General features: G+C 43.8%; 1 protein-coding gene across 1 annotated transcript in view; it reads left to right on the plus strand.

The window, feature by feature from the left end:
- The window catches only part of CYP2J2 (cytochrome P450 family 2 subfamily J member 2), a 40,373-nt gene extending 21,207 nt beyond the window's left edge, over positions 1-19,166 (plus strand). The window contains exons 7-9 of the mRNA XM_070591532.1: positions 9,940-10,127; positions 13,012-13,150; positions 18,682-19,166. Coding sequence (XP_070447633.1) covers positions 9,940-10,127; positions 13,012-13,150; positions 18,682-18,968 — 614 coding nt within the window. The 3' untranslated portion in view covers positions 18,969-19,166. The remainder of the gene's footprint in view (positions 1-9,939; positions 10,128-13,011; positions 13,151-18,681) is intronic.
- Positions 19,167-25,983: the final 6,817 nt, after the last annotated feature.

Consider the following 25,983-nt stretch of genomic DNA (forward strand, 5'->3'; position numbering starts at 1 on the left):
CACCACACACATGTGCCTAATCACCCCTTTCGCCCACCTCCCTCCCCCCTTCCCCTATGGTAACCACTAATGCAATCTCTGTTGCTATGTGTTTGTTTGTCCTTGTTTTTATCTTCCACTTATGAGTGAGATCATATGTGGATACCAAATATCATATGGTATTTGACTTTCTTTCTCTGACTTATTTCACTTAGCATAATACCCTCAAGGTCCATCCATGTTGTCACAAATGGCTGGATTTCATCGTTTCTTATGGCCGAGTAGTATTCCAGTGAGTATATATACCATTCTTTATCCATTTGTCCTTTGGTGGGTACCTGGGTTGCTTCCAAGTCTTTGCTATTGTGCGTAATGCTGCAATGAACATAGGGGTGCATATATCTTTACACATTACAGTTTTCAAGTTCTTTGGATAAATTCCCAGCAGTGGGATAGCTGGATCATATGGTAATTCTATTCTTGATTTTCTGAGGACTCTCCACACTGTTTTCCATAGTGGCTGCACCAGTTTGCACTCCCACCCGCAGTGTACGAGGGTTCCTTTCTCTCCACATCCTCTCCAACACTTTGTGTTTCCTGTCTTGTTAATTATAGCCATTCTTATGGGAGTGAGGGGATATCTCATTGTAGTTTTTGATTTGCATTTCCCTGATAGTTAATGATGTTGAACATCTTTTCATATGCCTGTTGGCCATCTGTATATCTTCTTTGGAGAGATGTCTATTCAGATCTTTTGCCCATTTTTTTACTTGGGTTGTTGGTTTTTTTGTTCTTGAGATGTATGAGTTCTTTGTATATTTTGGATATTAACCCCTTATCTGATATGTGGTTTGTAAATATCTTCTCCCAATTGTTAGGTCGTCTTTTCATTTTGTTGATGGTTTCCTTTGCTGTGCAGAAGATTTTTAGTTTGATGTAGTCCCATTTGTTTATTTTTTCTGTTGTTTCCCTTTCTCTGTCAGACATGGTACTTGAAAAAATGCTGCTAAGACCCATGTCGAAGAGGGTACTGCCTGTTTTCTTCTAGAAGTTTCGTGGTTTCAGGTCTTACATTCAAGTCTTTAATCCATTTTGAGTTGATTTTTGTGTGTGGTATAAGATAACGGTCTGCTTTCATTCTTTTGCATGTGGCTGTCCAGTTTTCGCAATACCATTTATTGAAGAGACTCTCCTTTCTCCATTGTATGTTCTTGGCTCCCTTGTCAAAATTATATGTCCATAAATGTGTGGGTTTATTTCTGAGCTCTCAATTCTATTCCATTGATCTGTGTTTATGTTTTTGTCCTAGTACCATGCTGTTTTGGTTACTATAGCTTTGTAGTATATTTTGAAATCAGGGAATGTGATACCTCCGGCTTTGTTCTTTTTTCTCAGGATTCCTTTGGCTATTCAGGGTCTTTTGTTGTTCCATATAAATTTTAGGATTCTTTGTTCTATTTCTGTGAAACATGTTGTTGGAACTTTGGTAGCGATTGCATTGAATCTGTAGATTGCTTTAGGAAGTATGGACATTTTAACGATGTTAATGCTTCCAATCCAAGAGCACGGAATATCTTTCCATTTCTTTGTGTCTTCTTCAATTTTTTTCAATGATGTTTTATAGTTTTTGGTGTACAGATCTTTCACCTCTTTGGCTAAGTTTATCCCTAGGTATTTTATTCTTTTTGTTGCAATTGTAAATGGGATTGTATTCATAATTTCTCCTTCTGCTACTTCGTTGTTAGTGGGTAGAAATGCAGCTGATTTTTTCATGTTGATTTTGTATCCTGCAACTTGACCGTATTCATTTATTATTTTTAAAAGGTTTTTAGTGGATTCCTTAGGGTTTTCTGTATCTGAAATCATGGCGTCTGCAAATAGTCACAGTTTCAGTTCTTCTTTTCCAATTTGGATCCCTTTTATTTCTTTTTCTTGCCTGATTGTTCTGGCTAGGACTTCCAACACTATGTTAAATAAGAGTGGTAACAGTGGGCATCCTTGTCTGGTTCCTCTTCTTAGAGGGATAGCTTTCAGTTTTTCTCCATTGAGAATGACATTTGCCGTGGGTTTGTCATATATGACCTTTATTATGTTGAGGTATTTTCCTTCTATTCCAATTTTATTTAGAGTTTTTATCATAAATGGTTGCTGTCTCTTGTCAAATGCTTTCTCTGCATCTATTGAGACGATCATGTGATTTTTATTCTTCATTTTGTTAATGTGGTGTATCACGTTGATAGATTTGCGGATGTTGAACCATCCCTGCATCCCTGGGATGAAACCCACTTGATCATGATGTATGATCTTTTTAAAGTATTGTTGTATTTGGTTTGCTAGTATTGAGGATTTTTGCATTGATGTTCATCAGTGATATTGGCCTGTAATTTTCTTTTTTCTGTTGTCCTTGTCTGGTTTTGGTATCAGGATAATATTGGCTTTGTAGAATGAGTTAGGAAGCTTCCCCTCCTCTTCAGCTTTTTGAAAGTTTGAGAAGGATAGGTATTAACTCTTCTCTGAATGTTTGGTAGAATTCACCAGGGAAGCTGTCTGGTCCTGGACTGTTATTTTTTTGGTGGTTTTTGACTACTATTTTGAACTCCTTACTGGTGATTGGTCTGTTCAAATTCTCTTACTTCTTCTTGATTCAGTTTTGGAAGGTTGTATGATTCTAAGAATTTATCCATTCTTCTAGATTATCCAGTTTGTTGGCGTATAGCTTTTCAGAGTATTCTCTTAGAATCTTTTGTATTTCTGAGGTGTCTGTTGTAATTTCTCCTCTTTCATTTCTGATTTTATTTATTTGAGCCTTCTCTCTTTTTTTTCTTAGTGAGTTTAGCTGAAGGCTTGTCAATTTTGTTTCTTTTCAAAGAAGCAGCTGTTGGTTTCATTAACTTTTTCTATTGTTTTTTCAGTCTCTATTTCATTTATTTCTGCTCTGGTTTTTATTTCCTTCCTTCTGCTGATTTGGGGCTTTGTTTGTTCTTCTTTTTTCCAGTTTTCCTGTAGATGCACTGTTAGATTGTTTATTTGGGACTCTTCTTGTTTGTTGAGCTAGGCCTGACTTGCTGTAAACTTCCGTTTTAGAACCGCTTTTGCTGTATTCCATGGATTTTGGCATGTCGTGTTTTCATTTTGATTTGTTCCACATATTTTTTGATTTCTCTATTGACCCAGTCATTGTTCAGTAGCATTTTGTTTAATCTCTACATATTTGTGGCTTTTCTGATTTTCTTCCTGTGGTTGATTTCTAGTTTCATATCTTTATGGTCAGAATAGAGGGTTGTATTATTTTGGTCTTCTTAAATTTAGTGAGACTTGTTCTGTGGCCTAATACATGATCAGTTCTGGAGAATGTTCTGTGAGCATTTGAAAAGAATATGTATTCTACAGTTTTTGGATGGAATGTTCTATTTATATCTACTAAGTCCATCTGGTCTAATGTGTCATTTGAGACCAACGTTTCCTTGTTGATCTTCTGTTTGGATGATCTATCTGTTGGTGTAAGTGGAGTGTTAAATTCCCATACTATTACTGTGTTACTGTCTATTTCTCCTTTTATGTCTGTTAATAATTGATTTATATATTTAGGTGCTCCTATGTTGTGTGCATAGATATTTACAAGTGTTATATCCTCTTGTTGGATTGTTCCCTTTATCATTGTGTAGTGCCCGTCTTTGTCTCTTGTCACAGTGTTTGTTTTAAAGTCTATTTTGTCTGATATAAGTATTGCTAGCTCAACTTTTTTTCTTTGCCATCTGCATGGAGTATCTTTTGCCATCCCTTCACTTTCAGTTTGTGAGTGTCTTTAGGTCTGGAGTGTGTCTCTTGTATGCAGCATATATATGGGTCTTCTTTTTTGATCCAGTCTGCCACCTTATGACTTTTGATTGGAGCACTTAGTCCATTGACATTTAAAGAAGCTATTGATAAATATGTATTTATTGCCATTTTGCTACTTTTTTTCTGCATGTTTTGGTAGTTCTCTTCCTTTCTTCTTCTCTTGCTCTCTTCCCTTGTGGTTTGAAGGCTTTCTTTAGTAATATGTTTGATTTCCTTTCTGTTACTTATTTGTTTATTTATTATAGGTTTCTAGTTTGTGATTACCATGAGGTTCATATATAATATTCTACATATATAGCAATCTATATTGAGTTGATAGTCTCTTTAGTTTGACTTCTTTCTAAAAGCTCTACTATTTTACTCCCCTCCTCCCACATTTTATGTTTTTGAAATCATATCTAATCTCTTATTTTGTGCATGTGTATCAATTTCTCTCTTATCATGGAAAGAGATAATTTTAGTACTTTTATCTTTTAGCCTTCATATTATCTTCATAGGTGGTTGATCTGCTACCTTTACTGTATTTTTGCCTTTACCAGTGACTTTATTGCCTGCTTTTTTTTTTTTTAATGATTTTCTTATTCTTATTTGTGATTTTCTCTTTCACACTTAAATAGGTTCCTTCAGCATTTCTTGTAGAACTTGTTCCTTGGTGATAAATTCCTTTAGTTTTTGCTTGTGTGGAAAACTCTTTGTCTCTCCTTCCATTCTGAATGATATCCATGCCAGGTAGAGTATTCTTGGCTGTAGGTTTTTTCCTTCCAGCACTTTAAATAAATGTATCATGCCACTCTCTTCTTCCCTGGAAGGTTTCTGCTGACAAGTCAGCTGATAGCCTTATGGTGTTTCCTTTGTATGTCACTTGTTGCCTTTCTCTTGTGGCTTTTAGGATTCTCTCTTTCTCTTTAATTTTGGACATTTTAATTATAATGTGTCTTGGGGTGGGCCTCTTTGGGTTTATCTTGTTTGGTGCCCTCTGTGCTTCCTGTACTTGGATGTCTGTTTCCTTCCTTAGGTTAGGAAAGTTTTCTGCTATTATTTCTTCAAATAGATTTTCTGTCCCTTTGTCTCTCTCGTCTCCTTCTGGGACACCTATAATACAAACGTTAGTGTGCTTGATGTTGTCCCAGAGGTCCCTTAGACTGTTCTCGTTCTTTTTAGTCCTTTTTTCTTTTATCTGTTTGGTGATTTCCTCTAGTCTTTCATCCAGCTCACTGATCCATTCTTCTGTATCATCTACCCTGCAGTTGAGTCCCTCTAGTGAATTTTTCTTTTCTTTTCTTTTCTTTTAAAAGATTGTCACCTGAGCTAACAACTGTTGCCAATCTTCTTCTTTTTTTTTTTTCTGCTTTATCTCCCCAAACTTCCCTGGTACATAGTTGTATATCTTAGTTGCAGGTCCTTCTAGTTGCGGCATGTGGGATATCACCTCAACATGGCCTGATGAGTGGTGCCACATCTGCGCCCAGGATCCAAATCAGCAAAACCCTGCACCGCCACAGCTGAGTGCACAAACTTAACCACTCAGCCAAGGAGCCAACCCCTCTAGTGAATTTTTCTTTTGTGGTATTATATTCTTTATTTCTGATTTGTTCTTTTTTATATTTTCCAGTTGTTTGTTCATTTTCTCACTCTGTTCATCCATTTTTCTCCCAGGATCAGTGAGCATCCTTATGACTCTTTGTTTGAACTATGTCAGGTAGATAGTTTATTTCTGTTTCATTTCGTTCTTTCTCTGGGGTTTTGTCCTGTTACCTTGCTTGGAATATATTCTTTTGCCTCCTCATTTTGCCTCTTTCTCTGTGCCTATATCTATGTATTAGGTGTGTCAGCTACGACTCCTGATCTTGGAGAGGTGGCCTTATGTAGGAGACACCTTTTTAGGCCCAGCATTGTGCTTCCCTCTTGTTACCAGTTCCAAATGTCCCAGGTGTGAACCCTGTGTAAGCTGCTTGTGTCCTTCTGTTGTGGCAGCAGGGTTGCTCTTGCTGCAGGTGCCCAGGGAGTCTAGGCTGTGCCCTTGAATGGCTGGTTGTAATGTTCAGTTGCATGTGGCTGCTGTGAACCCTTCAGTCCATTTATCAGGTTTGGGGAGCCCCAGTACAGTTGGCTGCAAGGCCTAATAACACATTCCTGTTGCAGTTTTCCTGTTAAGTGGGCAGGCCCCCAGTGTGGCTGGTTGAGGCTCAGGGGCTTAGAATTGCTGTAGGCCTCTGGCCTGCAAGGCTGTTGTCAGCTCTCTTAGGATTGCAGCTGAGTGGGGCTGGCCCTAGGCACAGGAACACCCAGTTGTTTCAGGCCTTGGAAGGCAGGGCTGATGCCCTGTGTGGCTGTTTGTGAAGCACAGGTCTTCTGCCACTGATAAGCCCCATCCCCAAAGGTCCACAGACACCATCAACACAGTCCTGCTCCATGCACACTTCCCGACCTCCTGGCTTGTACTCAATGGCTCCACTGCAGAGGCCCCACACTCTCCAACCACGCCCCCCACACTCTACCCGCTCCTTGTGCACACCCTGCCCCACAGACACAGACATACTTGCCAGGTTGCAGAGGATCCAGACACCTAGTCTATGCAGGCCAACAAGTAGCCTGAGTGCTTGCTGTTGGGTGGGGCCAGTCCCTACAGCAGGCTCTCTGCCCTGGCTGAGCAGGATTAAGTCTGCACTCTAGTGGGTGTGGCAGACCCCTGGGCTAACAGGCGAGTGCAAGAACTCCAATAGCATCTGTTAGTGTCTGTGTCAGCACACCTGCAGTAGGTCACAATAATGGCTGCCGCCAATGTCTTAGTCTCCAGAGAGGTCTCAGTTCTTACCAAGATGCACCCAGAGCTTATCAGCTGAGTCTCTTTTCACCAAAGGAATGTGTACCTTTCTTTCTGGTGATTTTAAGTTGCTTTCTGAGACAGGTGAATTTGTGCATGGGCCCTTTAACAGCTGGGGTTTTCTGCTTATGTCAGATGCCTGTCCTGGGGGTAGTCCCCATTGCAGTTAATAGCCAGCAAAGCCAGATATTATGAGACTTGTCTCAGTTGTGCTGAGTCTGAAGGATGCTTATAGCAGTAATGTGCCCCCACTCAGGTCCCCCACTCCTCCAGGGAAAGCTGTGTACCTTAGAATGGCTCCTGTCCCACCAGCTGTGAAGGCCTGCAGCTCGCGAAGGTGGTTTTTCTGTCCAGAAGGAATTTCTGCCTCTCCTACCTCAGCCAGGACTGTCCCTTGTTGTGGTGGTTCTTTTTATGCAGTTTTCAGTTCTCTCTCCAGGGTAATTTTTCCAAGAATAGTTGTAACCTGGTTGTGTTGGTGGGAGGAGGTGAGTTCAGAATCCACCTATGCTGCCATTTTGACAAGATCCAAAGCTATCGCCTTCTCTTCTTTGAGTATAATCGTGCGTCACTTAACAATGCGGGTAGATTCTGAGAAATGTGTCATTAGGTGATTTTGTCATTGTTCAAATGTCACAGAGTGTACTTACACAAACCTGGACGGTATAGCCTACTACACACCTAGGCTATATGGTACTAATCTTATGGGACCACTGTCATATATACAGTCCATTGTTGACCAAAACATTGTTGTGTGACACATGACTGTAATGCCTTCCCATTGCTCTTCACATAGTGTTCAACTTCTCAGTCTGGTATATTGTACCTTCTGCTGTGCCTCTTTGTGCCTTTCCAGCCCCAACTCCACCCACCCCGATGGTGGCCTCACTGAGTCATGTGTCATTCTTTTTGCGCTGTCCTCATTTATGCCTTTGTGCCATCGCCCTTTCTCTTCCCTCTACCAAGAGTGTATTTCTCTAAAACCACAAGCTCTGCTTGAGGAATCTGCTCACATACAACCTCCTCTAAGATGTGTTCCCACTCTTCTGGGAAATTACTAGCATGTTTTTCCTCTAGAGATGACCGAGTGCTCCTCCATTACTGTCCTTAACACATGTACTCTATGTATCTTCCACGCGACTGTAGTCCACTCAAGGGCAGTGACTGTTCTAATCATTTATCTCTTTCTCCAGGTCCCAAGGCAGTTTGAGCACATCGGGAATGGGATCTGTTAGGATACAATTTTTCAAACTATGAGTGACAGTTTATTAATGGGACATAAAATCAATTTAGTGGATCAAGACTCACTTTTTTCCTAAAATAAAAATAGAATAGGAAAGATCAGAGTGTCTCCCAGGTACTAAGCGTAAGTTTGTTCATGAAGCTTTCTTTCTGTATGTATGCATAAAAGTGTGTTAATATGTGTATATATGTATGTTTATGTGTCCTGAATCATGATGTAAAATGCATTTTTAACTGTGAATTACATTTTTTAAAAAGTTTAAAAGCTGCCTAGTTAGGATATAGATTTGGCTTTTGTAATAGAGGCTTCAAAATAACAATGGCTTAAAATGATAGCAGTTTTATACCCATGTTGATAGCAGAATTATTCACAATAGCCAAGAGGTGGAAGCAACCCAAGTGTCCACAATGGATGAATAGATAAAATCTGGAATACTATGGAATATTACTTAGCCTTATAAATAGGAAGGAAATTCTGGCATATGCTACAACATGGATGAACCTTGAAGATGTTATGCTAAGTTAAATCATCCAGTCACAAAAAGACAAGTCTTGTCTTGATTCCACTTAGATGAGGTTCCTGGAGTAGTTAAATTCATAGAAACAGAAAGTAGAATGGTGGCTGCTGGAGGCTGGGGGAGCAGGAAGTGGGGAGTTAGTGTTTAATGGATGTAGAGTTTCAGTTTTGCAAGAATAAAAGTCCTGGAAATTGGTTTCATGACGATGTGAATATACTTAACACTATTAAGCTGTACAGTTGAAAATGGTCAAGATAGTAAATTGTGTGTTAGGTGTATTTTACCACAGCTAAAAATCTTTTGTGTGTGAGGAAGATTGAGCTAACATCTGTTGCCAATCTTCCTCTTTTTCTTTTTCATTCTCCCCAAAGCCCCAGTACATAGTTGTACTAGGTGTAAGTCATTCTACTTTGTCTATGTGGGACGCTGCCTCAGCATGGCCTGATGAGCAGTATGTAGGTCTGCTCCCAGATCCAAACCTGTGAACCCGAGGCTGCCAAAGCGGAGTGTGTGAACTTAACCACTCGGCCATGGGGCTGGCCCCCGCAGAAAAATTTTCATGGACAGTAAAAAAAACAGGCAGAAGTTTTATTTCTTTCTCAGGTAACAGATCTAAGCTGGACTCTGCAGAGCCCTCTGCATTCCAGGTCCTCCCAGTGCCCTGCCCTGTTGTATCTAGAGTGGCGCTCTTGTTGCATTCTCAGAGGTGGCCCCTGTCCGGTCTGCCTCCACCAGCAGCAAAGGCAGAGGGGAGGGGCCCACATGCTTCCTTTAAGGGCCTGTTTCAGATATTGAACATCCTTCCTACTTACATTCAACTGGCCAGAATTTGGTCCACTGGATCACAGGGAATCTGGGAAAGGCAATCTTTATTTTATTTTTGAGGAAGATTAGCCCTGAGCTAACATCTGCCACCAGTCCTCCTCTTTTTGCTGAGGAAGATTGGCCCTGGGCTAACATCCGTGCCCATCTTCCTCTACTTTATATGTGGGATACCTGCCACAGCATGGCTTGATGAGTGTTGCGTAGGTCCACACCCGGGATCTGAACCGGCGAACCCCGGGACACCGAAGTGGAACATACAAACTTAACCACTACGCCACTGGGCCAGCCCCTGGGAAATGTAATCTTTAGCTGGGCAACCAGGTGTCCAGCTAAAATCTCTATTATTGTAGAAAAAGAGGAAAATTGTGAGACAGAAGTTTCTGTCATTTGTTGAGTGCTCACCTACATCAGTTCATGTACATCTCAAAACAGCCTTAAGATGAAGGTTTCTCCTCATCAATAAGAAGAGAAAACTGAGGCTCAGAGTCGAGGTAACTCGCAGCAGTAACGTTGCAGGGCAAGAGTTTGCCAGCCGATCTGTGTATCGCGCAGCCTGCTCTCCGCTCTCCCCTGGCTTCTTGAGAAATTAGCGTCTCTAGGGCCTACTGTAACTTTAGCCATTTTGATCCTGGTGATTCCATTCCTTGGCTTAACTACGCTCGAGGGAAGTTATGAAATAATGCAATAATGGAAACATCTCTTCTTTTCCAGAAAAAGTACACGCTGAAATCAACAGCGTGATAGGCCCGGGGCAGCAGCCGAGCACAGCGGCTCGCACGTCCATGCCCTACACCAATGCCGTCATCCACGAGGTGCAGAGGATGGGGAACATCATCCCCCTGAACGTGCCCAGGGAGGTGGTGGTCGACACCAGCCTGGCCGGGTACCACCTGCCCAAGGTGATGAGGGCCTCCCAGCCTCAGCTTTTCACGCTCATCTTTTTAAATGGTGGGAATCTGAACTTGAAAAGTGACGTGTATTCTTGTCCTGAGGAATCACTTAAATGGGGAGAGAGATGTATGATGCGTGACTTAATACCGGGTTTTATTCTCCGCGTGTGGTCTTCAGAACATTAATTCAAGTAGATCTTAATCGTTATTGTGGAGGGGAAAGGGACTCCTAGTGAGATGCGTTTAGGCACATGCTGATCTTCTTTGCTGTGGGATTTCTCCGCGTTTTCACTGTGCAGTGTGTGCCATGAGTGTGTGGGGCTGCAGGGCAGCAGGTCTCAGCCAGAGTTTGCCGTGCAACCTTTTTCTTTGCCTGGTAGAGCATCTCAGGACTAGGGCCTGCCAGACTGACTTTGGAAAATTCTGCTTCACAATCCTGGGGTTCTAGAATATTAAAATATCAAGGGACGTTTGAGACCACTTGGGCCAGCATCACATTACTGCTGGTGTTTCTAACATAATACCCCCACAGGTATTTTCCTGCTTTTACTTACAGCCCTGCGATGGGGCTGTCCACAAGGGAAACCAGTCCAAGTGTGTGCAGTATTAATTATGAGACAGGGAGAGAAAGGAACCAATGCTTATTAAGCAATAATTATGTGCCACGGACTCTATAGGTTCTTTCACAGTGTCTCCTCAGGGCTCAGAGTAGCTCTGTGATTCATGTTTGATCAGTTGGGAAGTCGAGGCTCCTGGGGACTGAGCCTGTGGAAGGTCCCAACTGCAGAGTGATGGGAGTTGGGTTCCAGACCAGATCTGTTCTGATTCCCAGGCTTATCTTGTTTGCACTACACCATGTTCTCTACACAGGCTGTGCTTTACTTTGTGAACGCATCTCCCTGCAGTTGTGCTCAGTAGGTAGGTCCACGATGGATTCCGCCTTCACAGAGGAAGTTCCATTTCACTGCGCCCACGGGTCAGATGATCTCAGCAGACAGCTGTCCTGCGCCCCTGCGTGTCCTCTGTGCACACTGTACATTCACAGGTCCTTGCTTTCTCACCACCTGGGTCAGCCTCTGTGGACCCATTCCAATTTGTCTGTGTCCCTCTGCATGTGTCCTACCTGGAGATAGACCCAGAGGACCTTACCCACTGGACACCACTTGGTCACTGTCCCTGCAGAGCTAGGAGGAGCAGCTATTTCTGCAGCTGTTGCATTCACTGTTTTCTTACCAGTTGACCATCGTGTGGGTGCAGGCAGAGGTCTAAATTATTTCACAGGTAGTGTTTGTGTTTTTCAAGTAATTCATTTAGCTCAAGGGAACCAGCCCAGCTCAGTAGACTGGTTCTACCACTGATTTTTAAGATCGACTTTAATAACCATCCTGGAAACTGAGAGAGCTAGTCGACTGTGTGTTGTAGAGGCTGGGAGCCGCATCTTTGATGTCACAGGGATCTAGTTCAAATCATAGCTCTACCTCGTCCCGCTGTGTGACTCTGGGCACGTTATTTAACCTCTCAGAGCTTCAGTTTCTTTGTCTGCAGAATGCATTTAAACGTACCTCACAGGTGGAGGGAAAATGAGGTCATGCATGTAGAACATTTAATTTAGTGCTTAGTACAGAAAGTGCTCAAAATAATAGTTTTATTTTTTGTATTAATTCAACAAATGTTCATTAAGCACCGATAATGCTCAGGTCTCGGAAAACAACCCTGAGTAAAATAATCACGCAAGTACGTACTTACAAACCATGATAACTGCCCAAAGGAAAAAACTCACTGGTTTCTATAAAGATGCAGGTGAGCTGGGCTGGGGAGTAGAGGCAGGAGTGGTCAGAGAAGGCTTCCAGAGGAAGTGATGTTTGAGCTGAGGATTAAAGGATGATTAAGAGTTAGCTCCATGACAGAGGAGGAAGAACGTTCCAGGCGAGGTGAGCAGCATGTAAAAAGGCACGGAAATGAGTGAGGACATGGTGTTTTTGAGAAACTGATTGAAGGGCGCTGTAGTGGGAATGCAGGCAGGAGAGTGTCGCAGACAGGGGTCAGGTGATGGGTCCTTCAGCTAAGAATGATGGGAAGCTATTGAAGGGTACCAAGTTCAAGGTGTGGGTGGGTGGGTGTGACTTGGTTAAATCGTGTTCAAAGCTCACTTGGGTTTCAGATTGTGGAGCAGATTGAAAGGGGAAAGAGGGGATATGGGGCATAGCTAGGCACCTATTATAGAAGTATGGGCAAGCAGTATGGCCTGGACGAAGATGGCAGCGGCGGACAGAGAATGGAGGTGACAGAATCAAGAGAAATTTAAAGTTGACCAGGCTCGCTGAAGAGTTGTGTGAAGGCGGAAGGGGAGGCGTTAAGGAGAACTCCTGGGTTTCTTGCCATGTGCCTGGATGGCTCGTTGTTCCTTTCGCTGGGCGACCTGAATCTATTATGAATCCTCCTGTGGAGTGTCCTAGACATTGGAGGGAAGAGAATGGAAGAAACAGAGCTGAGACCTTGGTAGAGATGCCATAGTTATCACTTCACTGAGCAGTTGAGTTAATTTTGGTACAGTACTGACTGGTCAGCTGTTGCGTTATTTTCTCATTGGGGCATACCTGTCCCCTCCCAAGTTCTAAACTGACAAGTCCCCTGAGAGAAGATCTGTTCTGCAGTCAAGAGTGGCTGCACTTCCCTGGTAAACTTCTCACCAGGTAATTCCAGTTCATCATCGTAAGCTGTCCCGTGACCAAGAGCAGGGTTCTGGGGACTGTCTCAGAAGACGGTGGTTTGGGGAGGGTGAGGGAGTTCAGACTGTGGTCGGGTCCTGGCGGGGGAGCCCGAGGACTGCCAGCCCTCTGCATAGGTGTGTCGCTTGGGACCAGCCTGACTGAGTTTTTGCTGCCTTCCCTAGGGGACCATGATCCTGACCAATCTCACTGCGCTGCACCGGGACCCTGCAGAGTGGGCCACTCCCAACACCTTCAATCCAGAGCACTTCCTGGAGAATGGACAGTTTAAGAAAAGGGAAACCTTTCTGCCTTTCTCAGCAGGTGAGTTGTGATACACAGGAGTGGAAGAATCCGCCCTCCCCTCAGCCCTCCCAGCTCTTTTCCCGGCATCCTTTGCTGTGGTTGGAGTGTCTCCAGATAGCCTGCCGAGCGTGACTCCCTCTTGCTCTTCCTCACCCCGCAGGATCCCAAGCTGGGTGTTGCTTCAGGCTATCCGCACTTCCTAAATCCTCCCTCTAGGGGGACAGTGGGGACAGAGACGCAGACCCTGCCTCTTGCCCCCGAAGAAGGTTGGACACTTGCCATCTTCCTGGAGTTTTTAAATGTCCGGAATTCTTTTTAAGGGCCACCCACTCACACAGAACTAGAGCCGATTTATAATAAGGAGACGGGGAGGGGACAAGGAAAGGGGTTCTTGCTTCTCACTATGGGCATCGAGTGACTCTGAATGCCCTGGGCTTACCTGAATGGGATTCTACTCCATAAGTGCTCCTTCAAGAGGTCCTTTTGCCTTTTTAAATTTTAATTACCCTTTAAAAATCTAGTTAATACATTTATACGGTACACAACTTGAAAGGTACAAAAGAGGATGCAGTGAAAACTCATGTTTCCAAGCCAGACAGTTCCAGAAGGGTGTTTTAACTTACAACATTGTAAAATGAATAATGTACATTTTTGGTATATTCCAGCTACCGAGTTAGATGTGTTGCCTGGATTATTTCAAGTAATTTCCCAATTGCTTAATTCTATAAATATTTCCTGGGCATCTGTTTTGTGTCAAGCATTCAGCCCAGAGGATATGACAATGAAAGAAGTAGAAAACACTGCTCTCATGGAGCATGTGTTCTAGTGCGACCTTACAAGGTTCAGATTACTGTCACCGCTGTAGAGGTAAGAAAGCTGAGGCTTAGAGGGAGAACTATGACATCTAAAGTCATAAACTCATGTGGCAGAGCTAGAACTTAATGTTAACAAGATTTACCAAAAACTAAAGCCTGTGCTCTCCCTAACACTATCTCCTAAAAAAAGTAACTAAATGCTACACAGCATCCACACGTGGATGCATGCTAGTTTGCTTATCATTAACTTAAAATTAAATGCAGATTGGTTTTCTGAGACAGTATCATTTTACTGATGATGACGCTGACGCTCAGAAAGGGAGGAACTGAAATTTGAACCATGTCGGCGTGACCCAAAGCCTATGTGTGACACTGTCCTGAGAGTATCCAGGCCAGTTCTGATTGGATTTTCTTTGTCTTTCTTCATCTAGTTCTCTGTCAGCTTTGCTCACATGAGACAAGTCACTTCCTAGTATGAAAGCTGATACGAGACGTAGGAATACCTTCAGTCTTCTGTCTACAATAGCTTCACGTTTTGTATTACAGTACGTTTCAGCTGTATATTTCCAGTGTTATAATTATTCTTGCCCCACTTGTGCTTTGCTATTGAGAATTATATCACATTCCCTTAATGAAAGTCTTCATTTGCAAGAAAGTTATCTCATTTAATCCTTATAGAAACCCAGTTATTAATAGTTAGGCAAGAAGTGAATTGGTATCTCCTTTCTTAATATAAGGAAACTAAGAATAAGAGAGAACTGTTTCTTATCCAAGATCATGTACCCAAGGAACTGGCAGGACAGGGCCTAAGACTGAAGTTTTATACTTCTAGTGTAGTGTATACTCTCTAGCACAGATAGAATGTAACTCACCTTCCCACTTAGCGGCCCTTCCACTTTAAGATTCACTGAGTTCATGTCAAATGTATCAGTTAGCATGTTCCTGCATAATAAACAGTCCAAAATGCAGTGGCTTAAAACAGTAAGTATGTATATTGCTCACAAGTCTACAGGTCAGCTAGGTAGCTCTGCTGATCTTGACTGGGAGGTCAGCTGGCTGAGGGCTGATCTAGGATGACTTCAGCTGGATCAGTGAGGCTGTTTTCCATGTTCTTTCTTGTCCTCCAGCAAGCTAGCCTGGCTTCTTGACATGGTGGTGATAAGATCCCAAGAGGGAGAATGGAAGCACACAATGCCTCTTAAGATCGAGGCTGGGAACTGGCACACCGTCACCTCCACTGCGGTCTGTTGGCCAATGCAAGTCATAAGCTCAGCCCCAATTAAGGCGAGGAGGAGAATTGTACAATTTCTGGTGGGAAGGGCTATGAACTCACATTACAAATGATATAGATACAGGGGGAGGGGAGGCAATTGGAGCCATTTTTTCAGTCAATTGTTATCACTCTCTCTTGTTTTGACTGAGAAGAATGAAATTCAGAGAAGGCAAGCAATTTGAGGATTACCACAGAACGTCCGACAGAGTGAGGACTAGTTAGAACAAGAAATAAAAACCTGAAAAATCCAATGAATTAACAAAATGTCAACGCAACTGTCTGGGTTTTTTCCACCACACTGTGGTCTTTGGCACAGAGTGGCTTCCCCTTGTCCTTGGCTTTGCACTTTCTAAAGACAGCGTCCCTGGAAGAAGGAGATGTGGACAGCTTCTTCCATTCTCTTGGACGAGATCACCAGGTGTGGCATTCCATGTGCCTAATCAGGGCAGATTGCAAAGCTTTTGTTGCAGGCTCCTATTTTCTTTCCTCGTGTAAGTCCTTGCTGTTTGATTCAACAAGGCAGCAGCCAGCTTCATGAAAGGCAAGAGTCCAGGTCCGCACTGTTCAAATAAAATCATTGGATCATAGGAGATAAGTCGGGAAGAACTTTGCCCAAAAAACCCTAGGTTTGTTCTCTCATTTTACTAATGAGTTAACTGGCCTGCTTAGTTAGTGACAGCTAGTTAGTTGAAACCCCAAGGACAAGGCCCAAGTTTCCTGGAATCCAGGCTGAAGCTTTGAAATCAAGTAGTCTTCATTTTCATGCTTTTGAAAGCAAATTCATACCTGCCACCTTATTGGTATCCTCAGCCAGCCACATAATATAGTTAGGGGAGAGATTATTTCATGTGTTTGACACGTGGTGAATGTTTAACTGTGTGAGAGTGACCCGCCGCCCACAGCTGGTTACTGACGGAACCAGTCCTTTGACCCTAGTTCCTGACTCTGTGGGTATAGTTTTGTCCTGATGAATGGACTCTTCCAGGAGGATTATTCTTGGGTATTTGCAATACTGCTGAGTTTTTATTATTCTAACAAATTTCCTCATCGCATTCTTTGTGACAGGTAAAGAGATAAGGAAGAGGGGAGCACAGGGGCATTAGACACATGCTGGTGAGAAACACAGGCACAAAACAATGCAATGATGATACCATTGTGAAGCACATTTACATTAACTGCACACTTTTGCAGGTCCAGTCTAACTTTCTTTCCTCAACAATCCCTAATTGGTAGATGGCAAAATGGAGGCATGCGTACGCTACGATTTCCAAGAGCATTTCACTACATGGGAAAATACAAAGTAGCAAGTGCAGCATGTAGAATTAACTATGGATGATAATACAGCGATGGTCTGCAGGGGACTCCCCACAAGGACAGCAGGAAATATGTCAAAGTGTTAACAAGGATGTGGTCTGGATTATGGGGTTACAAACATCTTTTACATCTTTCGTTGTCTTCTTTATACTTGTCTTCTCACACCTTTTTTTTTCTTTGCAGTGACAATGTGTTACTTAGAGAGGAAGTAAGTTGTTAGAGACCACGCAAGAGAGATGGTGGTAGTGACCGCTGTGGGCTGTTGTGGGTGAGGCGGGATTAGCAAAGGAGAAGGGGCAGCTGAAACCGAGTGGGTGTCAGAGCTCAAGGGAGCTGAGGTGGGGTTTGCATGGGTGGCTGGGGCAGTGATGGGAGATAAGCTTTATATGAGGGAGACTGATCCAAGAAGGAAACATACTAAGGATATTTGGCAACCATCAGAATAGTAAATAATTTGTCCAAGAAATAGCAGTGGGAACTAGTAGATGAAAGTTCCGTGAGGAATGGTTTATTAACATAGTCTCAAAGTATTTATTAGTGAGAAAGAGAAAAAGAATAATTTTACAGGAGAGAATTTGGTAAACACCTTAATCAAGAGATCACAGTTATCATCACCAATAATGGGACAAGTCAAAATCATGAGCCACCTGATAGGGTCAAATGAGAAGAACACAGTATCACTTTGGTGAAATTCCTCCCCAAAATGCGTAGCCTCCCAACCTGAATCTAATCGTGAGGGACCATGAGAGACATTTACCAAATAATCGGTCTGTCATCTTCAAAAATGCTGAAGGCATGAAAGCTGCGGAGTCACTCACGTGACAGCCAAATGCAACACCTGACTCTCAGCTGGATCCTTTTACAATAAAGGACATTATTGGGACAACTGCCCAAATCTGATTGGGATCTGAGGAGAAGAAGAAACAATGCATCAGTTCTGATTTCCTGATTGGGTGGTTCTGTTTTGGTTATGGCGGAGAATGTCCTTATTTGTAGGAAATACATACTAAAGATTTCATGGATAAGGTAGGCAATTTACTCTCAGATAACTCATGAGAAACAAGTTGTTTGTTTTATTCTTACAGGTTTTCTGTACTTTGAAATTATTTTAGATTAAGAGGCATGGTATGGAAAGGATCCCAGGAAAGATTTGTGATATACTGAAAGCTATTTTAGTAATGTTACCACCCAGAAAATCCTATTTAAAGGTAGTGCTTTAAACTGTGTCTCCATTTTTCGAGAATTAACCAGGTAAAGTTAATGATAAGCTATTTTACAGCTAAAATGTTTATTATTATCCGGGTGATGCGATAAAATACTTGGTTTTGCTGTATAAATTATTAAATGATTTGGTCTGTTTGCATTCAGTGTGCAGCCCACACAGTATATAAAATGAAATTCCCATCTTAAGCATACGCACACATTTCCACACAAATGCCTGGAGAGGTCACTCAGTTTACCCCAAATCACTGGAAAGTGGGAAGAGTTGAACTGCATCTCCGTCCTTCTGCTCCCAGTTCTGAACTCACGTCACAGGTAGTGGGATATGGATGGACAGTGCCAAGTGGGAGCCGTGGAGTGAAGGATCCAGCCTAGGCTCCCACATTAGAAGCAGAGACCCTTTTCGGGGAAGGACTGCTGTGTATAAGGAGGACGGAATCCATGGCAGCGAGGCCCACAGTCAGTAAGGGGGAAACGTAGGGAAGGATGCTCTGGACACTAGAAACCCTGCTCTGATACTTACTTGCTTATACTTTGGGACAGTTTTCTTTTAAGGATTGAAAACATTAACACAGGGTTTTTTTGTTCTGCTTTCTGTGAATTTTTAAAAGCCTTTAGAGTAGACATCCACTTTCTGGGTCCACCTAGGCCTCCCACTTCTGTCGTCCTACACCCTGCGTCTTCACCCCTGCGTCGCACCTGCCTCACCCCTGAATGCGTTGGAGTTTGTGAGTACAGACTTATGCTTTCTGTGCTTTGGTTAACCCAGGTGGTTGCCAGGTTGAAGGAGTCACTGTGTGTAGGGCCGTGGGGCCTCTCCGGCCCTTTCCTCTGCTCAGGTTTTGGAGGATGTGGTGAAGCTTCCAGTCCCTGTTGCACACTGGCACCACCTGGAGGGTGACGTCTCTTCTCTTCTGGTCTTGCAGGAAAGCGCATGTGCCTTGGAGAGCAGTTGGCCAAGTCTGAGTTGTTCATTTTCTTTACGTCCCTTCTGCAAAGATTTACCTTCAGGCCCCCAAGCGATGAGCAGCTGAGCCTGAGGTTCAGAATGGGCCTCACCATCGCCCCCGCCGGCCACCGCATCTGTGCTGTTCCTCGGCAGGAAGGTGTTGCAGCCAGAGGAGAAAGTGAGCAAGAGGAGTCCTCTGAGGGCTCTGGCCCCTTCTCAGAAGTGAGGGAGCAGGATGAAGGCGGCTCCGAGGAAAGATCATAGGAAGCGAGCTCAGAGGAAACGGGATCCAAATAGCCGCTTTGCAGTCTCCTCCAGTGTAGCCTGGAGCAAATCATTTGTGTTGTGAATGAGATGCACAGAGAATAATAATTCCTTCTCTGAAGGAAGAATTGCCCTAAGAATCAGAGGAAACAATGGACTTTAAGTGATTTGAAAGCATAAAGCACATCATAAAAGTGATAGCTGTGGTCTGCTTCCTTCCTTCACCGTGGATTGACTTCTGGCCTGTTGACAGGGCTCGGGTCCAGGTGACACCACGTGGCTGGTGAGGGTGGCGCCTTGGGCCCTGGGGTGGCCGCAGAGATTGGCCGTGAAGGCGCTCACTCTTGGCGGTGCTGTGGGAGATTTATTTGGCTCCTGCCTCCGAACGGGGCCTCGGGCAGTCCAGTCCGCAGGGCAGGCTCTCCCTATTTGGATATGAGACAGGCTTCTGGGAAGAAGCGGCGTCTGTGCTTTACCTAAGGAAACACTACCTTGGCCTTAGATCCAAGACCAAGTAGAGTGTGACCACGATAAATAAACCTGGAAAGCAGGTTTGGGGAACAAATGTGGAAATACTTCCTATCTTTAAAGAGACCTTCTTGCTTCAAGTCCTTTATCAACCAATTATTCCCAAGCCCTTTCACGTTGGATTTACTGTGTGGTAGGTGTGGTCTTTTCTGGCCAATAGATTGTCAGCCTTTGAGGGCAAGTATCACCAGCGTAAACTCAGAGGCGCCTGGTAGAGTATTTTTTGGTGGGGACCCAGAAATGCTGGAGTCCTGCTCGACCCGACCCTCCTGCGTGAGTCGCTGAGGGGACGTAGTGGCCGTGAAATGGGAGGCCAGGTCACACTGATGCTCCACGGAGCTTTGACAGCAGCCCAGTGCCACGAAACACACACACAAACCGGTAAACGGGACTCGACTGTACAGAAGGGCTTTTCCTGTTAGTCCCAAATGATGTGAACAGCTCAGAACCAAGTGGGCCATGAGACCATAGGGCTTTTCTTTTCTGTTGTTTGGGCTGCAGAGAAAAGCAAATTCAGTGGACACCACTGGAAAGGGAAACAGAGATAGGGGGAGAGAGAGAGTTTGGCTGGAGCTGACCTGAGCTTGTCTGGGAGTCATGGGTACTTCTGGAAGAAAGGATTGGGTTTCCTAATGTGTGGGAACAGGACTTGGTCCCATTTGCCTTGTAGAAGAATGGGAAGTAAGGACCCACCCACCCCCCCCCCCCCCCCCCCGCCCCGGGCGCACTTTCTTTGTAACCTGCTGGAAAGCTGCATCTCTAGAAAACACCCAAATGATAGTCCTAGAAGAAGACCAACCAAATCAGGCCTTGAACTTCCCGAACGGCTTGTCTTCCATTTTTTTGCCCCTCCAATCAGATCACCCAAGGAGGAGACTTCTACTTTACAAAATACTTTATATTATGTGCTCAGGCTCCTCACTGGGAAAATGAAGGACTCTGTCAAAGTCATCTCTCAGTTCCATTCTTGCTCTGCTCTGCATTGTCTGTGATTCTGGATGGGCTGGGGTTCACCACGCCTTGGGGAGTAACTGTAAAACCATGGGTGCTCACCCTGACCTACTGGATGGAATGGGCCCCAAAGCCAAGCAGAGTGTGACCACAATTAACCAGAAACCTTGAGGAATTGATGATTGGGAGTAATTGAATTTTTTGGCCACGTGAAATGTCTCCCTTTTTTCTCAAAACTCATTTGAATATGGAAGATTTTGTTATCTGCACTTTTGTAACTCTTAGTCCCTTTCTATGTTGGAAGCTCCAGGGCCCCTACCCTCTTCCTTTGTCTGGGTGCCTGACACATAGTGCGCAGGCATATGACGTTTTCTGTGGCTGTGGACGAGACACAGACTTTACTGGAAAGCAACCCAGGCTGTGAAACTTCTCTCCAGCCTTGTCCTGTGGAGAGACACACACACGCAGGCTGCGGTGTAAACTTAAAATGAGGCTGGAGAGCAGAGGACTCAGGAGCAGAGAAGAAGCAGGGCGTGCGGGAACCCCAAGTTCCTAGGGAAATGTGCCAGGTTGAGCACAGCTGGAGTGCGGGCACCGGGGAGGGGTTCCACAGAGGAGCTGCTTCACAATGCCCTGCGTATGTATGACAGGAGGCACGGGCTGGCGGGGGTCTGTCTGGGTAACAAGGACAGCTTCCTGGGTGAGGAGGCAGCTTTGTCAGAACTGGGAACTCCAGAGCTTTAGGTCTGGTGTCAAGCTGTTCTGCCCCTGAGCTGACCAGCATCGGATCCAGCTTATTGCTAGGCTACCGAGAGGGAAGGGGGAGGGCATTAGAGATGAGTGTCTGAGAGGGACATCCAGTTTTGTCTCTCCTCAACCCCTTACTGTGACTTGGAGCAAGAATTTTAACCCTGCAAGCTTCCATTTTCTTCCTCTAAAACATGGGTTTGAGGGTAAAACCCTCACTCTGGGGGCCGGCCATGTGGCTGAGTGGTTAAGTTCGCACACTCTGCTTCAGCGGCCCAGGGTTTCGCTGGTTCGGATCCTGGGCACAGACATGGTACCACTCATCAGGCCATGCTGAGTCGGCGTCCTACATGCCACAACCAGAAGGACCTACAACTAGAATATGCAACTATGCACTGGGGGGCTTTGGGGAGGAGAAGACGACGAAAAGAAAAGAAAAAAAGATTGGCAACAGATGTTAGCTCAGGTGCCGATCTTTTAAAAAAACAAACACACCTCACTCTGGTGGTGAGTATAAAATTCACAAACATGGAATCCTGTCTGCGTAGCAGATTGATGGCCTGGGATTCAATAGGGAACAAGGAAAAACAAACTACTTCCTCCACCAAGCCCCCACCACTCTGTGAACTACTCCTTTTTGCCTCTGAATGAAATTTTGGGCAGGGCCCATCACTTTTCTCCTCACTCTTAGATAACACATGCCCCTCTTGTCACATTCATTCCCAAGAACTTATTTTGGTCATTACAACTTGCCGGCCAGTGAGTACACAATTTACATAACTTCCTAATTTAACTCAGCTGTGCAACCCAGTTTTAGAACCGGAAGGTTTCCGGGCCAGGTAGCTGGGGGTGCAGCCAGCACTTCTCTCTGTGCCATGTGCTGCCTCCTTCAAGACCATCATACAGTGCCCTGGACCTGGATGTGCTGCTCCTTTAGCTCACGTCCTTCTCTCACCCTTGGGCATCTGCTAATTCAGCTCCTCTTTAGGCCATATTACCCTCGAGGCAGTCCTCTTGCTGGGATCCAAGATGGCCCCAAGATTGCTGTGCCACAGGGTCCACCTTAAGTCCCACATCTTTGTCACATTGTGCCAAAGTTGATGTGGGGCATCAGAATTGACCACCCAAAACATATCTCTTGGCTTGATTATTTTTGAGGACAAAAGACTCTGAAAGAAACCTGGACCTTCCCCCTAAGTGCCTAAAAGAATTTGAGTTAGAAGGCCTGTCGCCAGGACAAGTCACCGTCATAGATAACTCTGGGTATAATACACTGGGAGGATCCTCGCTGAGCCCAGTTTTATCCAAGTTCTCTCCCTCGGGTCACATAGTCTATAGATGGCCCAGCAAACACTGTGTATCAAACAGTTGCTTTTCCATCTCTGTATAAATTGCCTTTCTCCTCTTTGTAGTCCCAAACCACTACCCTCACCCTTGTCCTCTGTCTTTAACTGAAGATAATATTTAAGGTGGTGGCTTCAGCTATTTTGGCGAGTTACTCAGTTTTCCTGGTTTTCTTCCATGTATACATGTTATTAAACTTTGATTTTCTCCTGTTATTGTGTCTCATGTCAATTTAATTCATAGACCAGCAGAAGGACCTAGAGGGTAGAGGAGTAGTTCCTCCTCCCCTGCAGTCACACAGTGTGGAGTTCCCTCCCAAAAGAGCCCTCTCATCACCACAGATGGCTTACCCAGTCTCTGTCCTATAGGAAGTTTCAAGCCTCATGGAGCACTGGTTCTTGGTACTCTGGGACCTCCACAAGGCACAGGTAAATCCCTCTTGGTTGAACTGCTCACCTGGTGAGCAGAAACTATGCCCCTTCCCTCCCTCACGGGAGATGGTAGGAAGTAAGGAGAGCCCTCCTGTCAAAGAAAACCAACAGTAGTAAAGTGGCAAAACAGATTTTATTCAGAACTACTGCAATAGAAGGAAAGACTTTGGCATAGAACTGGGCCCAGTTCCAAATACAGCACTGACAAGTGGCCATTTAGAGCCAAGGAGCAGGGTGTGGGTGAGTGCACAGAAAATTACTCAGAGGAAACACCAGGAATAAGGGAGGACTCTGGCTAAACTGACTTGACAAGATTCCTGCTGAAGGCGGGCTGGGAGGTTGGATATTGAGGGTGGGGAGTTCTCTCGAAACTAACTTAACAAGATTCTTGCTACAACTTGCAAGCCCAGCAAGGACAGACACCAAGGTCAAGGCCGACAGGACTTAGAGCAGCCTGATTCAAGTCTGCTCAAAGAGACAGTCTCTGTCACCCCTTACCACAGAAGTCTCTCTCCCTTTTCCCTTAATTCTCAACTACTATGACCCTCTCTGTAGGCATTGGGCTACAAGGGGCACAAACACAGTTTTCGGATGCGGAGGATGTGACCTGCATAGGGTTTCAAGTGCCTTCCTTAGAACTGTGGGCTGCACCAGCACTTGGCATGTACTAGTTGATTGCAGCAACTGGGACTCCAGCTGAAACTGAGAAAGGAGGAACCCCATTTTCATATCCTGTTGCAAATATAGTATCCGGCCCACAATAAGACCTTGATGAATGCTATTTCTCTTTCTGTGTTAAATGAACGTTTAGGTGAATGGCCCACAGGGAACTTCAGAATCTTGCTGTGTCCCAAGGTGAGTACTGTGGACAGCACAGACAGGACAGGACTGTAAATGGAGCAGAGATTGAACCAAAGCTTTAGAGAGCTGTGAGACACTTCATGAAGGATTCTTTATTTTAACTTTTATTCTATCATCACATGTGTACACTGGTGTTTCTGCCATTAAGTCTCTGAAAGTAAAGTTCCAAATCTATTTGTAGTGGAAGATGCTCCTTCATGATGCTCTGATCAGCTCTGGATGGATGGCAGCATCCTACAGTATGGTTAATAAGTTAACATTTTCATACTCGATAAAATTGCATTGCTTCCCTCAATATCCATGTACTCTTGTGGTGTCTGCTAAGTGTGGAAAAACCGAAAGTTAGGAATTGTCATTTCTGCTTGGAAAGAGTGGATGGAGCTGTGCTTTGGAACCACATCTCACATAAATAGTATTTTCAAGTAAATTCAACAATGATTTATTCAGCACATACCATGAGCCAGGTAGACAGTGGTTATCCCGGGAGGTACAGACCTGTCTCTTCTTAGAGCTCACAGTCCACTGCTGATAGCAGTGGGGTATGGGGGATTATAAACAGACAAATAAGTTCACACTGGTGTTTCCCACTGTGGATGGGTACCAAAGGAAAACTTCGGAAACATATGCAGCCTCACAACACCTTTCATCACTGTATAACAATCTTCATGGGGAGGGATGTGTCAATAACGTCCTGCAGGTTGATTCCCCTCCCCACTTCACCTCTCTGGAAAACCAGTGTAATACATTGTGCCCTGGATTCTCTCCATGTTTATCCTTCTTCTTCTTTTTTTAATGCCACAGAATCTTTATTTTGCTTTCATTTTTGAAGAACAAGTTTTACCAGATATAGAATTCTAGATTAACCAGATTTTTCTTTTAGCTCTTTGAAGATGTCAGTTCATTATTTTCTAGCTTACATTGTTTCTGATGAAAAGTCCACAATGATTCATATCTTTGTTTGCCTATTCTTTATGGATCTTTTGTTCTCTGACTTTTTTTTTTTTTTTTTTTTTTTTTTGCTGAGGAAGATTCACCCTGAGCTAACATCTGTGCCAATCTTTTTCTATTTTGTATGTGGGTCACAACCACAGCATGGCCACTGATGGGTGGTGTAGGTCCATGCCTGGGAACTGAACCTAGGCCACCAAAGCAGAGCACGCCAAACTTAACCACTAGGCTGCAGGGCCAGCCCCTGGCTATTTTTAAGGGTTTTTTTTTCTTTATCATTACTCCTCAGCAGCTTGGTTATAACAAGTATTTGTATAATTTTCTCTCTGTTTGTCCTGATTGAATTTCAGTGACCTTATTGCCCTATCTTCAAGTTCACTTTTTTCCTCCCAAAGTGTCTAATCTGCCATTAAGCCCATCCATTATTTTTTTATTTCATGTATTTTATTTTTCCAATCCAAAAGTACCAATTCTTATTTTTATACTTTACATTTCTCTCAGATATTTTCATATGTTCCTATAAATCCTTGAATACATTTATCATATCCATTTAGAAGTTTTTGTCTGATATCTGCATCATTTCTGTCACTTTTGTGTCTGATTCTTAACTGATTTTTCTCCTGGTTATGGGTCTCATATTCCCACTTCTTCATATGTCTAGTAATTATGGATTAGCTATGTAAAATTTTCATTGTTGAGTGTTTGGATTATGTTGTCTTCTTTTAAAGAGTGTTGAGTTTTTTTGACAGTCAGTTAATTTACCTGAAGAACACCTTGATCTTTTTGAGGCTTGTATTATAGCTTTGTTAGAGTGGTTCTAGGGCAGCTTTTGTTCTAGGGTTCCTAAAGAGGCCTTCTAGGGCCTCAACTGGTCACTTAAGGTGTCCAACATGGTCTCTCCATTCTTCAGAATTCAAATAGTTCCAACCACGTAAAGTCATGGTAGTCAATAAGCTGGTAGCTCTCTGGCAGTTGTTTTATCCGTAGTAGATATTCTTTGGCCAGCCTCATGGAATCTCACCCTGCATATGCGCAGTCTGGTATTTAGTTGATCTCTCTGAATATTTATGGAGCTCTTTCTTGGCATAGCTTCCTCCTCTCTGATTTCTGCCCTACCAATTCTGACCATGTCATCACCCTAAATTCCAATCTGTATTTTCTCATCTTAGCACAATGAGACAATTGTGTTCTGATTTCCCCCCCTT

This window comes from Equus przewalskii, chromosome 2 (assembly GCF_037783145.1).
Source record: "Equus przewalskii isolate Varuska chromosome 2, EquPr2, whole genome shotgun sequence".
In the NCBI taxonomy this organism is placed as follows: Eukaryota; Metazoa; Chordata; class Mammalia; order Perissodactyla; family Equidae; genus Equus; species Equus przewalskii.